At 34.6% G+C, this 14,030-nt stretch overlaps 1 protein-coding gene across 3 annotated transcripts in view; it reads right to left on the bottom strand.

Annotated features, from left to right (window-relative positions):
• The window catches only part of LOC117600812 (dystrophin, isoforms A/C/F/G/H), a 346,950-nt gene extending 336,259 nt beyond the window's left edge, over positions 1-10,691 (bottom strand). For 2 of the 3 annotated variants that reach the window (XM_034316725.2, XM_034316729.2), the window contains exons 1-3: positions 10,573-10,691; positions 10,470-10,495; positions 9,266-9,356 (exon numbers count right to left, since the gene is read on the bottom strand). In XM_034316725.2, coding sequence (XP_034172616.2) covers positions 9,266-9,356; positions 10,470-10,495; position 10,573 — 118 coding nt within the window. In that variant the 5' untranslated portion in view covers positions 10,574-10,691. The remainder of the gene's footprint in view (positions 1-9,265; positions 9,357-10,469; positions 10,496-10,572) is intronic. The other variant, XM_076692879.1, reaches the window with a different exon arrangement.
• Positions 10,692-14,030: the final 3,339 nt, after the last annotated feature.

Raw genomic sequence — 14,030 nt, 5'->3', positions numbered from 1 at the left:
TGTCACTGCTTTCTAACTTAAGATGTACATGAACGTTTGGAATATTTGTTCAGTTAATCAAACATTCGGATAACCGAGGTCCTACTGCACTTTGACCGGAACAATCTTCTACCAATTGTGGCCTCCTTCTTAGCAAAGTCTCTTGGAATACAAAACAACTCCATAAATCGACCTTACAAAGACGTAACAATTCATTTCTAATGCTTAAAAAAAAATCATAGAAATAGTTCAAACCATCACTTGGTCTTTTCTGACCGAAGACCGTGGATCTACCCCTTTAAGCATAGGAACTCAGGGTAAAAGAAAAATCGAAACAGAAATAGAAATTCAAATCGCTTTGAAATTGGAATACTCTGATATCTATAAATTCTCGAAATAACCACTACTGCCAATGAATTTATCCTCTCTCTGAACTACCACCATTCATCACGCTTCTTGGTTCTAGCCACTCATCCATTGAATGCTCTAAACTCTAATCGACTTCATTACCTTCATCAACATCGTCAGAACATTAATCACGAGCCATCAGAAGTACACGATCCGAGAACCCCTTCGTTCTTCGTTCGAAATTTCAACAAGCAATTTAAACATCGAGGATGTCGATGTTGCTGTTACTTCAATGTTGTTTTTTTAAATTGAATTACTTCGCGTTACGAAGCATTTCCTCGACTTATGTGGTAACGGTACAGTGTTTTGTAGCCTTTCAAATGTTTCTTTTAATCCTAAACAATTGCGTTTCCTATTCTGTACCTATAATAATTAATTTTTTCCCTCGAGATCCAAGCTACCTAGATTTAATTGTATCAGCCAAAACTTGGAGAAATGAATTGTAATCGCATTATTAAGGATGGAAAGTAGGTTCAATAAGGAAGAACTGAATCGAAACACGATCCTAAGCGGAGACGTCACTGACCAGCAATGAATGAATGAACGTTATCTTACGTTCGAAGGGGTACAAGATAGCAGCCGGAAGAGGAGCCAAGGGGGAGAGAAATCGCGAATGAGGATCACGTAGCAAAAGTAAAGTATGCCGTAAGATAGGCGTGCAAGATCGTGAGTCTTTCCTGGACAGGCATCGGCCAACGTGGAGCTTTCCTTACGAAACCGTGCCGCTTCCGAATATGGTGCATCAAGTTTTTTTTTACACTGCTATACGATCACCAGTTTTCTTTGCTCGTTGACCGCCTCGCATCACTTCTCCAGCAAAGTGTCCATTACTTTGGCCCAGAAACTTAACCATTTGGCCATGGAGTTACTGTAAATGCACAGATTTCATGAAGGTACATATTCGAACAGTGTTACGATTTCAAGTTGAATGAATAAAAATTACATACTTAAACCTTAGCTAAGGAAAGACGTTTCCTCGTATATAAATGAGAATATCTCTTTAAAGACATACACCAAATTATACCTAAAGGAAACCGAAACAGCTGTGCACATATGCTACACAGCATCCGTGACTAATTTCCCTCAACCTTCTTCTAAAATCCAAACTTGGACGTGGATACAAGTGTTGATACGTGTATAAACATATGTCGTTAGTTCACTTTCTAGACGAGCAACGTGAATAGTGATGGCTAAGTAAGAAATATACAGCGGAGGAGACTAATTAACACCTTGTCTTATGATTGCTTTCATAACTATGTACAGTACCGAGTATGGCTAGCTTTTCCCGGGTTCCGGGGTTCTTGGCCTTCGATGTAAGCCTGCCCCCAGGTTTCCCCAGGTTTCTCGCGGTCCCGAGGAGAATGATAATGCAGGGGTGGAGGCGCTATTATATATATCTGTACAACCCTGATATAAAATCCTGGCAAAACGAAATAAAATTTCGCAGCACAGCTATCTCCAGTTTCTGCGATCACTTTTCATTTCCGGCAAACCGATATCCGGCTACGGCAGCATTCGTGTCCCGATACTCTCGGTCGATTGCTTTTCTACCAATTCCATCCACCCTCTACTACGAAATGGGCAGGGTTGAACGAACCGCAACTTCGAAACGCGTAATGCTGTTAACGTTCCGATAATACATCGTCGCGAAAACAGTGGCAGCCATCTGAAACCATCGCTAAACTTAGCTAAAAGCACGCTAACACGCGGCTCTCTTCTTCACAACTATACGCACGTTCATTAGAGCAAATCAACGAAACAAATGTTTCCCGCCGTTCTACTGACACTTCGCGAACCGTGGCTTTCTAAAAAGAAACTTTGCGTTCCTCGTTGCCTCCAAAGCGATTATGAGTCATTTTCCATGAAACGAGAAGAGAATTAGAAAATGAAAAATCTAAGCTACACAGTTGCCATTTGATGTCTAGATTAACAGATTTAGAATTTCAGGTGCAAACTTGCCTTAACTAATACAAAGAATCCTTGTGCTAAATAATACTACTGTACGATCATTCAGAGACGAATGAGTTCATCAGCAATTAGTCATTTGATAAAAATAATTCTATTTTGAAGTAATGATGTTGCGAAGAAAAAATGTACATTACTTCTTGATGGATGCATCGACATTTCAGATTAGAACGACACTTGATCCTAATAAAGTTCTTTTAGACTATCCTCTATTCCTATTTTTCTTTTATTGATATCGACATTGATTACACCCTACCATGAGTTCAACAAGAGTCACCCTATTGATCTGTTCGGGGATTCCTTTCGAATTCCACGTGTCTAGAATGAATACGATCTCGTGTCTCGTGTTTACGATCATCTTAATCCTCTGACTAGATCAGTGAGAGCATTACGCCATCGATAGCACACTAGGTTTGCTGTATCGCTGTCGCAGCATGATCTCGAGTATCAGTTACTTCAAGGACGCAACATTTTTCACGAATCAACTTCCATACGCCAGAGAAATGCTCTCTATCTATGTATTGGTATATGCAAAAGTAATGGCTCTCGTATTACTATATCTTGAGGCAATTGTTCTGCTGTCATTCTTATTCTACTATCAGTATAATCTAATTTGCATCTAGACGTACGTAAGCATTCGTTTGCGGTTAATATAAAACAGTTTCTACAGTGATTTAAAATAGTATCACGATGAATTTTTCCTCTTTGATTTGCAATTGAAAAAATGCATTGCAGGAATGACCACAATATATTAGACTGATACATATCAAATGGTGGATTTCGAAATACAGAAAGTCTTAGTTGATTTGATGACAGAAAAGTACCGTAAAATTACACTTATAGTACATCAATTTGAAGATTAAGGTTTTATAAAAATGACTACATAAATCTTTCATTAAAGATTTCAATGCAGAATGAATAATTGTCTGCTATTGCAAACTATGATTGATTTTGGAGCACGTGGAGTCTGACACGATTTCATGACAGAAAAGTTTCGTAGAATAGCATTTGTGGTACATTAATTTGAAGCTTATGCCTTAATTAAAATGTTACACAATAACTTAATACAATGATGCAACAGAGTACATTTTTTACAATCTAGAGCATATCAACTAGAAATGTACTGATTCTTTTATACCAATACCAACTTGTGAAAGAGCCATTATTTTTACATACACACATCTAATATCTTTACCCTCCCATTCGAATTACCGAGAGAATTATGCGATTCGAGCCATTAATTCTAAGCCACAGGAGTGGTTATCGTTCCCATTCCCTGGAAAGGCGTAAAGTCGAATTAACGATCTTGATATTAGGTTCTCTTTTTCTCGTCATACTCCATCGTTTTTACCACAATCGTTAAGCGTCATCGAGAAGGCCGCCGATCGAGAGGCTCCGAGCCACTCTCGTCGTCGGCTCTTCATTAAAAAGATGCAGATGTCGAGAAAATGAGGTGAGGTAGATCGCGAAAGATGCTATAAAGACGAGTCGTACAGTGGAAGTGCGGTTCGCTGTCGTTTTACGACAAATTACCTCAATTTCGTAGTAAACACTGTATTAATTTCTGGGTAATTCTCAATCCTTCCACGAGGACGAAATTAGTCTATAAATATTCCAAAGCGAATGCTGTCTATAGCAGGCACAGTTAATGTGGATTTAAACCATAGAAACTCTGACATAATTTGATGACATAAAATAACACTTCTTATAGTTATTCTTGTCCACTTATTCTTGCCATAAAGCAGTCTTATCATTTACTGTGCAAAACGCGACAAGGCGATTCACGTGTACGACTATTTCCCTAAAAGACTTATACACCTTTCCGTCTACAGTCGAAATAAGGTCGACAAGGAAAAAGAACGATTATGCACAGGTCGTTCAATGCGTCGCCTTTTCATTCATTGGCGCCAGGATGAATGCAAGTGGAGCACCGTGTGCACTTTACTAGACGACCCTCCGCGTATGGTCGCCAACGTGCCAAACAATCGTTTAAACGAGATGACAATGCGGACTACCGGCTGTGAGGAGTGCGTCTCCTCTGACGAGTTCAGTGGAACGCGTGTCGTTGGCCCTAAACGTACCACCGTCCCAAGTTCATAGGTCAAACGAACTGATGGGACCGTATAATGTTCACGCGACCGTTCTGGTGTTTAATTTATAAAGTAAATAGCTGGAAGAAAAGCCAACCTAGCAAAACTCCATTCCTTATCTTCTTACAGTTCTATCTATAGGGATGGATCGTCCTATCTGGTCATAGTATGCAACCAAATGCATCTATCTTAATCTCAGCCATCGATACATCATTACTCGGAGTACAACGACGAACCTCTGAAAGGAGAAGGTTTTACTTAGGATTAAAACGTATTTAAACGATGACACACCAAGTGCGTCACGTGAATAATAAAATACTGCTGAAGAATTCCTGAACAATATTTCTTTTGTTTATGCTCATCTGACGAATAAATATCTATACTTTGAAACTGCTTATAGGAAAACATTATATAATTGATAAAAGTATTATTTCATGAACGAGATTCCAACTTTTTTTTCAGGATAATTCACTGTTATCTCCTTCGATAACTAATTGAGATAGATGTACATAATATTAATTGAACTGTTTTTAGTGCTTGCAAAGAGAGCAAGGAACTATGTAGATGAAAACGTGATGGTAACTTTTTCAATTACGAAATATCTGATGTATAATTAGTAGATACTAGTAATTTACACAAGACTGGATTGAAATTCCTTTAAATCGTTTTGCTAATAGTACGTTCAGTGAACCTTCGTACGCGAAACGAGCGTTCTAATCTAAATGACGCCACTTACACAGCCCAGTTATCATTCTTGACGTGCACGTGTACCATACCTATTTTCTTGACGTATACACGCGTTTCGCGTATATGATGAATAAATATTTTGAAGATTAGATAACACGTGCCTTAGGATACAGATAACCTCATTGCCTACTGACGGTGAGAGTAGAAAAATATACAGGTAGGTAATAAAATCACATGGTTCTGGTTTGGTACCGATACGCTTTCAGCTCGTATGCATACGGTATATAAAAATCCTGCCGTGATCTAATACGTAAATGTACTTTGAAAGTTATGTACACTTAACGTGTAGCATCGTCTGTTTAAGCTTACATCTGTATCAGCTTACATCGTTTAACGATCAGTTTATAGAATATTTGTTAACTTAAAAAATATCTGTAAAATCAGAAAGAAATATAAATTAAAATTCTTAACGTAGAGCGACTTCTAGTGATATAAAGATACGTCAAGTGATAAGACATACGAGATGAGTACGAGGAACAAGTAAAACCGAGATGTCAACTCGTCTAAAATAAATAATGATTACAGAGTAAACGTAACGATAATCGACAGATTTCCCGCCCAATAAAATTGTAATTACAGGGTTGACGTACCGATGTAAACGACTTCCATCTTGAGACGTTGGAGCCTCAGTCACCAGAGAGATCGCCGACGTAAGAGTATCCAAGGGCGCGTTAAAGAAAAATCACGATATCACATCAATTAAAATTGCCACGACGTGCAAGCCGTCGCGGCTTGCATGAGCGTAACTTCGACACTGAGAACAGCAACGATCGTGGACGATCAACCGAGCCGAGGCGAACCGATCTCGATGATGAGGTTAGAATCGCGCGCGCACAAGGCGCGACAATGACGCTTCGTACACACTTGTTGATTCCACACTGTCAAGAAGACTACTGCACCCGTATGCGAGCAAACCCGTCGTCGCTTTCACACATATGCACTTTAAACTTTCTCTCTCTTTTCCACACGTACACTCTCTCTCTCTCCCTTGTTTGCCTCGTTCCCACCGACGATGGCGTTTCTTTCGAGCCTTTACGATCTTTGTCGCGATCGAAACTCAGGCGACGTGAAACTACGGTATCGTTTCTTCGTCGCGCGTACACACATCAGAGCACTGCAAAAGAAATATTCTATGACGCTGAGATTGAAACAACACGGAGATTGAAGAAAAAAGTGAATAAGAAAAATTGACAGACGTTCTTCTTAATTTTATGCAAACGTCAATCGACGAAAGAACGAACTACACACCGGCCGAGTCTCGAGCGAACTGGCAACCTCGGAGTTACAACGAATAAGGCCCAACTTCCCTCACTCCTATATCTGCCTTCTAGCTATACACGCTGCATCTCTGTCTCATTTACTCTTTTGCATTCTTTCTCCTTTTTCAAATGGGCTCTCCCTTTCCCTACTATAGGTACTTTACCGATAGCCACGTAAGAAAACAATGAAAAATGGTACTACAATTTTTGGGGCACCGTTGGATGTATGTTAACATCACTCGACAGTAAATTAAAGTGTAATTATACCTGTAAAAGATTAATTTGAATTTTATGTTTGTTAAATGTAAGCTATTTTATAGTTATTATTTTCTTTTTAATTCAGTGAATAATAGATTGTTTATATGAGAATCATATTTGCTATTCCTTTCTGGTATTATTGAATTTTAATTATAATTTGGAGATTCAAAGTATATGTAGCAGGATTACAATCTACGAGCGTCGAAGCACAGGCCCTCGGGCTCCTCTTTGTGGACCGTAAGGCCCAATGCATCACAGGTAAACAGGATCTCAGAAATCGAAAGAAGTAGCCTCTCGAACTGGGCAGGTAGAAAGAGGTAGGTCGTGGGGCTCTACAATACAAATTTCAGTTTCTACTCTCGGTCAAAGATCAATTCTTTTTCCTACTCGTCAACTAAAAAAGAATGTAAAATGAGATTATGTAATAATGTACAACGTATCAGAAGATTATTTCTAAAATGTGATACGTTAAATATGAATAAAATTACGATTATATACCAATGTTAGCAATTCAACTATTATTCATAACGTTTAGTTGCTTACTCTAGTAACATTTATATGTATATCGCTTCCAGAATTCATTCGAAACGTAAGATTAGTGCAATTCTTGGAAATGCGTCTGCATCGTTCTATCAGGGACCTCCCACAGCGTCACGACTCCGATTCTTCAACTAATTGCATTAATTTCAGGCATAGATACACTATCATTCAACTAATCTAAGATTATTATCAAGTATACTCAAAATGATTGATTTTACTATTAGAAAAAATAATTGCCCAATTGCATTGTTTGGTATACTTACAAATATCATCATCCATAATTGGTTTTTATTTAGATATTCACATTTAAAATCACTGAATATTTTGCACGTGTATGCATATATACTTTTTTATTCAATGCACAGCCTATCATGTGAATTCCTGAACACATCACATATCTTGCAATTCATATATTAATTAACTCATGTTTTTCACACTCAGTACGTTCTTATTTCTGAAATAAAAATAGCTAGTTTTATGTAATAACTGTTTAATATATATATGAGTTATTGAAATAAAATAATAAAGTATTCAAAGGCTTAAAATTTGTAACTGATAAGGAGGAGACCACCGGTGCTGCGTGAGTTAATCGATGAACTTTTGCACACTGCTAGATATTGAGATGTCGAAGCTCTTGATGTTCCTACAGTTTAAGTATGCTTTTAAGTATTTGAAGATTTGTGTTAATAATCTATATTCTTATTCAGTTTCAATATTGATCGAGCTAATTTGCAATGCATAATCTTTCTTCAAAACTTATATTTGCGTATCATCATCTATAAATTAATTTCTAAATAAGAAACATACCTTTATAATTTTCATCATTAAAATAGGACTAGATTCACTCAAATTCACATTAAGTTCATTTAGTTTTAAAATAAATAATGGAATTTCATTTTATGTTAATTTTATAACCAACAGTAAATATTTCTTTTGGAAACACATTTAAATAGAGGAAATGATGCTTTTGTGAAATAATTAATTTAATAAATTCAGAATATTGTGCCAGCATTATTTTTATGTCTTAATTTTATATTATTGCGCGCTTTGAAAATAGTACCGTTTGTGTCATCTAGCATCAATTGGTGAAACTAACATGATCGAATTGGGTAACCTCCTTCTTTTTCGAAGTCGGTTAAAAATACAAAATTGCAGTTTTAGACACGTAATTATAGAATTATTATATATGTAATTATAGAACGTTCTACTTATCCCAATGAAATATAAAAAACAATTATTTTATAGGGCATCTTTCTTGTTCAATAGTTTTACCGTTCGTGTCTAGATGGCGCCAAATGAATATTTTTAAAGCGCGGGGAATCTGAAATTAAAACATAAAAATGACTTCTATGATTTGATTTGCATACGTGAATTCAGTTTCAATCTGATGTTCAGTTTATAAGGGAAGGTTCCTTATTGAAAGAAATTGATTCCTAAATGACGATAGAGACGGATTAAATAATTATTAGAGAACACCTATTAACGAGGTATAACGGAACATCGTATATATAATACTAATCTATTTAATATTCACGAGCCAAAAGAATGGTTTCCGGTGTAATTAATCTAGGTTCGTGAGAAAGGTTCGATGAACGAATCCTTGAATTACACATTCAGAAATAGAGTCTATAAGCACTTTTAAAGAGATTCTTGAGGTCAATACTTTAAAGTTTCTCGATGTGATAAAGCACATCATCAACGACATTCAGCAGTTTCGTTTCACCTTGAATAATCTAAGTGCAACTGTAGTATATGCGATTATATGCATAAACTATTTTCTTTTTGTTAATTTAACATATTTTCAGGCTTCAAGACAAGGTGAAACGTGGTATGAAACGTGATCGTGTGGATCACTTCTATTTATAATTACGTAAATCACATATACTATGAATATTAATCAAGTTTTCCTATAAATGAATGAAGCTGGTATAGTAGATGTGTATCTAATTTAACAGACGCGTAAGTTCAATGAGAATGACGGACAATATTTTGTGTTATTTATAAATGACTGAAGCTTACATTTGATAGAAGAAATTTGTTCCTCGACGCTTTCTCCGTTCCATGGATCTCCTTCGACTTGAACAATCCAACGAATTTTCCTTGCTTGCATCTGAAAAATCGACGATCGTAACGTTATTTCGGGTGATTAAGAGGAAGGACAGATACAAATACAATTTTATTTGTTCCACACCATTTTCTCTAAAACATCAAACTGCAGCAGTCTAATACTAGTAGTAGTTCACGCTAGATTTAAAGTGGATGTATCGGTATCGGTGCATGATTATTTTTTACGCATAAAACGTTTACAGATAATGCGTTGAAATGGATTTCCACCATGATAATTTTAACCTCTGCGCTCGCTTTATCAATTCATTTTTTTTCTTTAATTTATGGTTTTTGTAATCTGTATCGTATTTATTTAAAAAAATAAATAAATAAAAAAAAAGGGATAAAAATATGTTGTTATCTCATTTTAATAGTCGTAAACTATTCATTTCCTATCTAGGAAAAGTATTAACGAAGAGCTTATTTATTTTAAAAATCTTAGTTTATTGGTTAATCTTATTTTCTTGAATGATCCAGTAATGTCACTGTCAGTATATAATTATTACGATATCAAGTGTTTAGTATCAGGAGTTGAACGTGATTAGATATGTAGTAATCGTGTATTAAAGTAAAATGTTAATTATCATTACGTTTAGATAAATATAAATAAAGAAAAAAAAACAATTACCTTAACTATTTCTCTGAAACATTATACGAATGTTTGTAAACGTGACGATCATAGATCGACGACTGAATTCACTGCGCGGATAACACTCGTTCCACACTGACAATAATTTGTCCGTCGACGGAAGTAACACTCTGTATTGTGACAATGTGATGGTTCATTACATTGACCATGCGTGTTTGAATGTCGACTTTGCTAAGAAGAATTGCCAGAACTTCTACACCCACGAATCTATCACTCATATGCGTGAACAATCAGAGCTTTCGTTAACGAAACATTCCAACACAACCACCATTCAATCTTAAATTCTCCTGTGTTATTAACTAAACAACACAATTCACTGCTTTACCAATAATTTCGACGTGTATATTATAATCATCGTACTTGTAATTTTGAATGATTATAAAAGTATCATATTCTGTTCGAACATAACGGAAAAAGCGAATTAATGATTACGTTAATAGTACGAAATAGACATGACGTTTTTGTTACCTTTAGTAAAATGTAGTCGATATACACTGTAAGTGTTTAATATATAAAATGAATGCTTTAGTTTGATATTAACTTCCTTATTTATCAAAAATATACTTCTTACTGTTCGGATTCGCATTCTTCGTGTAACATAATGTATTCTTTACTTCGATAACTGTTCTTTTCGATTATAGTTTTTAAAATTTGAAGCTGTGCAAAATGGATTTGTGTAGTTGACCGTTATGTAGTAGGGAGTTACGCATGCGCCGAAATTAAAATTTTAGGGGAACAAAGAGTGCTCACTCACGAGGTTTTGCTTGCACTCCGTACAGTGCTGCACCACGTGGCCAAATTTTAAAACAGAGTAGAATCCTGTAAATTACATCCAAATTAACATATTCAAGAATTATTCGAAATTTAAATTAGTATAAACGAGGACAATCCGATATCCATAATAGCATATACAAGAACCCATGGACTTTCATTAATATTTCAGAAAAATTAATATTTCTCTTTATTCATCAGGTAATTACAAATAACTAAAATTTAAAACAAAATGAGCATTGTAAAAAAGAGCATTATTGAGCTTTTCCTTTCTATTTATTATTTGTACGTTTATTTGACTATCAAAATTTTGAACTATACAATTTTTCATTTCCACCAATGGCAGTTGCTATCCAATGTCGACCAATCAGAACAATCCGATTCTCTACGTCACTACCCTTCTAACGGTCGCGTCGTTCTGAGTGTACGCGTTTTTAACAAATGATATTAAATTGTGTTTAAATATTATATTAAATTGAGTATTTAGTATCAGAAGTACGAAGAACGAAAAGAAAAGTTGAAGAGAAGATCAGGTGCAAGATTTCTAACACTAATTCTACATTGTTCAGAAATACGTGAGGTAAAATTTTTTACTCCTGTCCCGAATTCAGATTTAAATTAACATAGTATTATCTTAGATATTTCTTCTCTTTATCGACAACATGTTACTTGTTTTCATAATTTATTGTTTTAAACTCTGAAAAATGATTTTTTTTTCCAACTTAATTGAGGTTATCTATTCGTGAGGTGAATCCCCACCCGCAATTATGGGTATATTATTTTTTTATTTTAATCAGCATTTGCCTTGATGTATTCATGTTTTTTTTACTCTTATTATAAAAATCTCTTTATATATATTCACAATGCTCGATTTTTTCTTTGGAATTTATTATGTGATCGTTTTCTGGAAGAACGCAATTCTTAATTTCTATCAACGACAGTGATTGGCTGTCTCAGTTCGAGCAATCAGATTGTCGACCAATTAGAATCGTCGTTACCGGCGATATGCGCATGCTGACTTACTACGTCATTTCCTTTCGGAGCTTCGTCCTGAGGGCACGCGTTTATAACAAAGTTATATTAAATCATATTAAAATATTGTATTAAATTGTGTATTAGGTGTCAGAAGTACGAAGAATAGAAGGCCACGACGTGCAGGATTTGTGACATCAATTCCACATTGTCATCAGAAATGCGTAAGGTGAAATTTCTTACTCTTGTTGCGAATTAAAATTGATATTGGAACAGCAACATCTTAATTATTTCTCTTTTATATCGATAATTTTCTAAACGTTATTAAATTTTCACATTTTTTTGGTATTTCTTTCCATAATTTATTGTGCTAACGCGAAAAAATTGATTTTGATGTACATACTGATTTTCGTAAGAGAGTTCGATAACCTTCTCCCTTCAGAATCATAATACCACAAGATCGGTTCGGCTACCTGCTTCGGTATCAAGCCGAACAACCCCGAATGGTCGTAGAAAGGATGCGTCATTTGTTTCGCGAATGTCGAGGTGATAAGACATGTTGAGACGTCGCTCCGTATATGTAGCACATAGGTACACGTATTTGTTGAAATATTTTGCATAAATTATAGAGTTTGATCTTTTTTTGGTCATAATTTTATTGATGTTGGTTAAATTTTATTAACATAATCTTGTATTTCTTATTTGTTACAGATATTTTGTTGACATTGTAAAGACGCCACGAGATACGACGCCACGACACTTCATGCTAATTTGCAATACAATTTGGTAAAGAATTGGTAACATTTTGATTTATTGTAATCAATTAATAATATTTATTGCCACTTTTTTTTACTGAGTCGTTGTTAATTGCAAGCATTTTGAATAATTAGTACTGAGGTCAAGGAAGAAAAGCTTAGAGAAATTATGTTTCTTTGATTAATTAATAGAAAAAGGATAATTAATTTTTCATTTTATTAAATAATTTTGACTGATAATTTAATATATGCGTTTTAAATTAGAACATAATTGAAACAGTCTGTATTTTAATGCAGATGATTGCTTCTCTTCTGCAATTATTTATTTGTTTTAATTATTTTAAACAATTTATTCTTGTTAAATCATAGTAATTATATTATATTATACAGCTTTTGGTGCAGATTTTAATTAAAATAGAATCATTATTAAATTACATACTGTTTATGTATGATTAATTATTGGACGTTGTTTATCGAAAAGAATTTAGATAATTTATAAATCACGTCGTAATAGAATTTCCAACAAGTTTTAGTATGATTGCAATCTTAACAACAAGAATCCTCTACTTTAATAAAAGAGACTATTATATTTATTAAACAATGATTTCCTATCCATATAATATTCATTGAAATAATTATCAACGATCATTAAAAACATTTCATTATTACGGTATTAACTAGGATCAGTATTGAACTTTAATAATATTTGTGTTCATTGAAGATATTTCACGAACATAGATATTTTCATTTACAAGCCATTAATAACAGTATTTTCGTTACGAATGCTCAATAAGAAGAGTGTTGTTTTGTATATTTCCACCCAGCCCATCCCTGCTCACTAAGTTTTTCTTTCAGGAATTGTTGTGGCCGCGCGCAATGCGGTCGGTAGAGTCAGTGTTTGTACGAAGATATTTCCAATGTTTTGATTTTTTCAAGGGTGAACTGGCCCTGAATAGAGTTGCGTTTGTATAGTTAGGAATCACGCGAAAGTAGAGTCAGTGTTTGCTGCGTGTTATAAAATATTTTCTAGAGCATCGCGGCTCTGATTTTTCTTTTTCCATCGTGAAAGTAGAGTCTTTACAATTGTTCGCCGGAAATTATTCACGGTCGCGTTACTATTTTTATTTTTTATTTTTTTTTTAATTGCTCGATAACGGTATTAGAGTCAAAGCACCACTGAAGAGGAGTTTTGGGCGTTGCTCCATAAGGAAAGAGTGTAAGTATCTTATTACTTGATTTAATTAATTTTATTTGAAATAGAATAATTTACAATTTCAATATTTGATAATTGAGAGTTCTTCTTAATTGCTATTGCTAATATTTTATAAAATTCAATTTCATATATAATTTTATTAGAATAAAAATTGATAATTTGCAAAATTAACCGTAATTCTTTTTTGTTTTGTTACAGATGAATTTTTTGATTGCCGAGTTCCTGGATATCCTGATGATGGCTTTCTTCACGACTTCCGTCTTGGTACGTCACTTAATTGCTTTTTATTAAAATAGAATAATTTACAATTTCAACCCT

This window comes from Osmia lignaria, chromosome 16, assembly GCF_051020975.1.
Source record: "Osmia lignaria lignaria isolate PbOS001 chromosome 16, iyOsmLign1, whole genome shotgun sequence".
NCBI lineage: Eukaryota > Metazoa > Arthropoda > Insecta > Hymenoptera > Megachilidae > Osmia > Osmia lignaria.
Note: the sequence above shows the minus strand (reverse complement) of the source record. Positions and strands in the feature narration are given on the sequence as shown.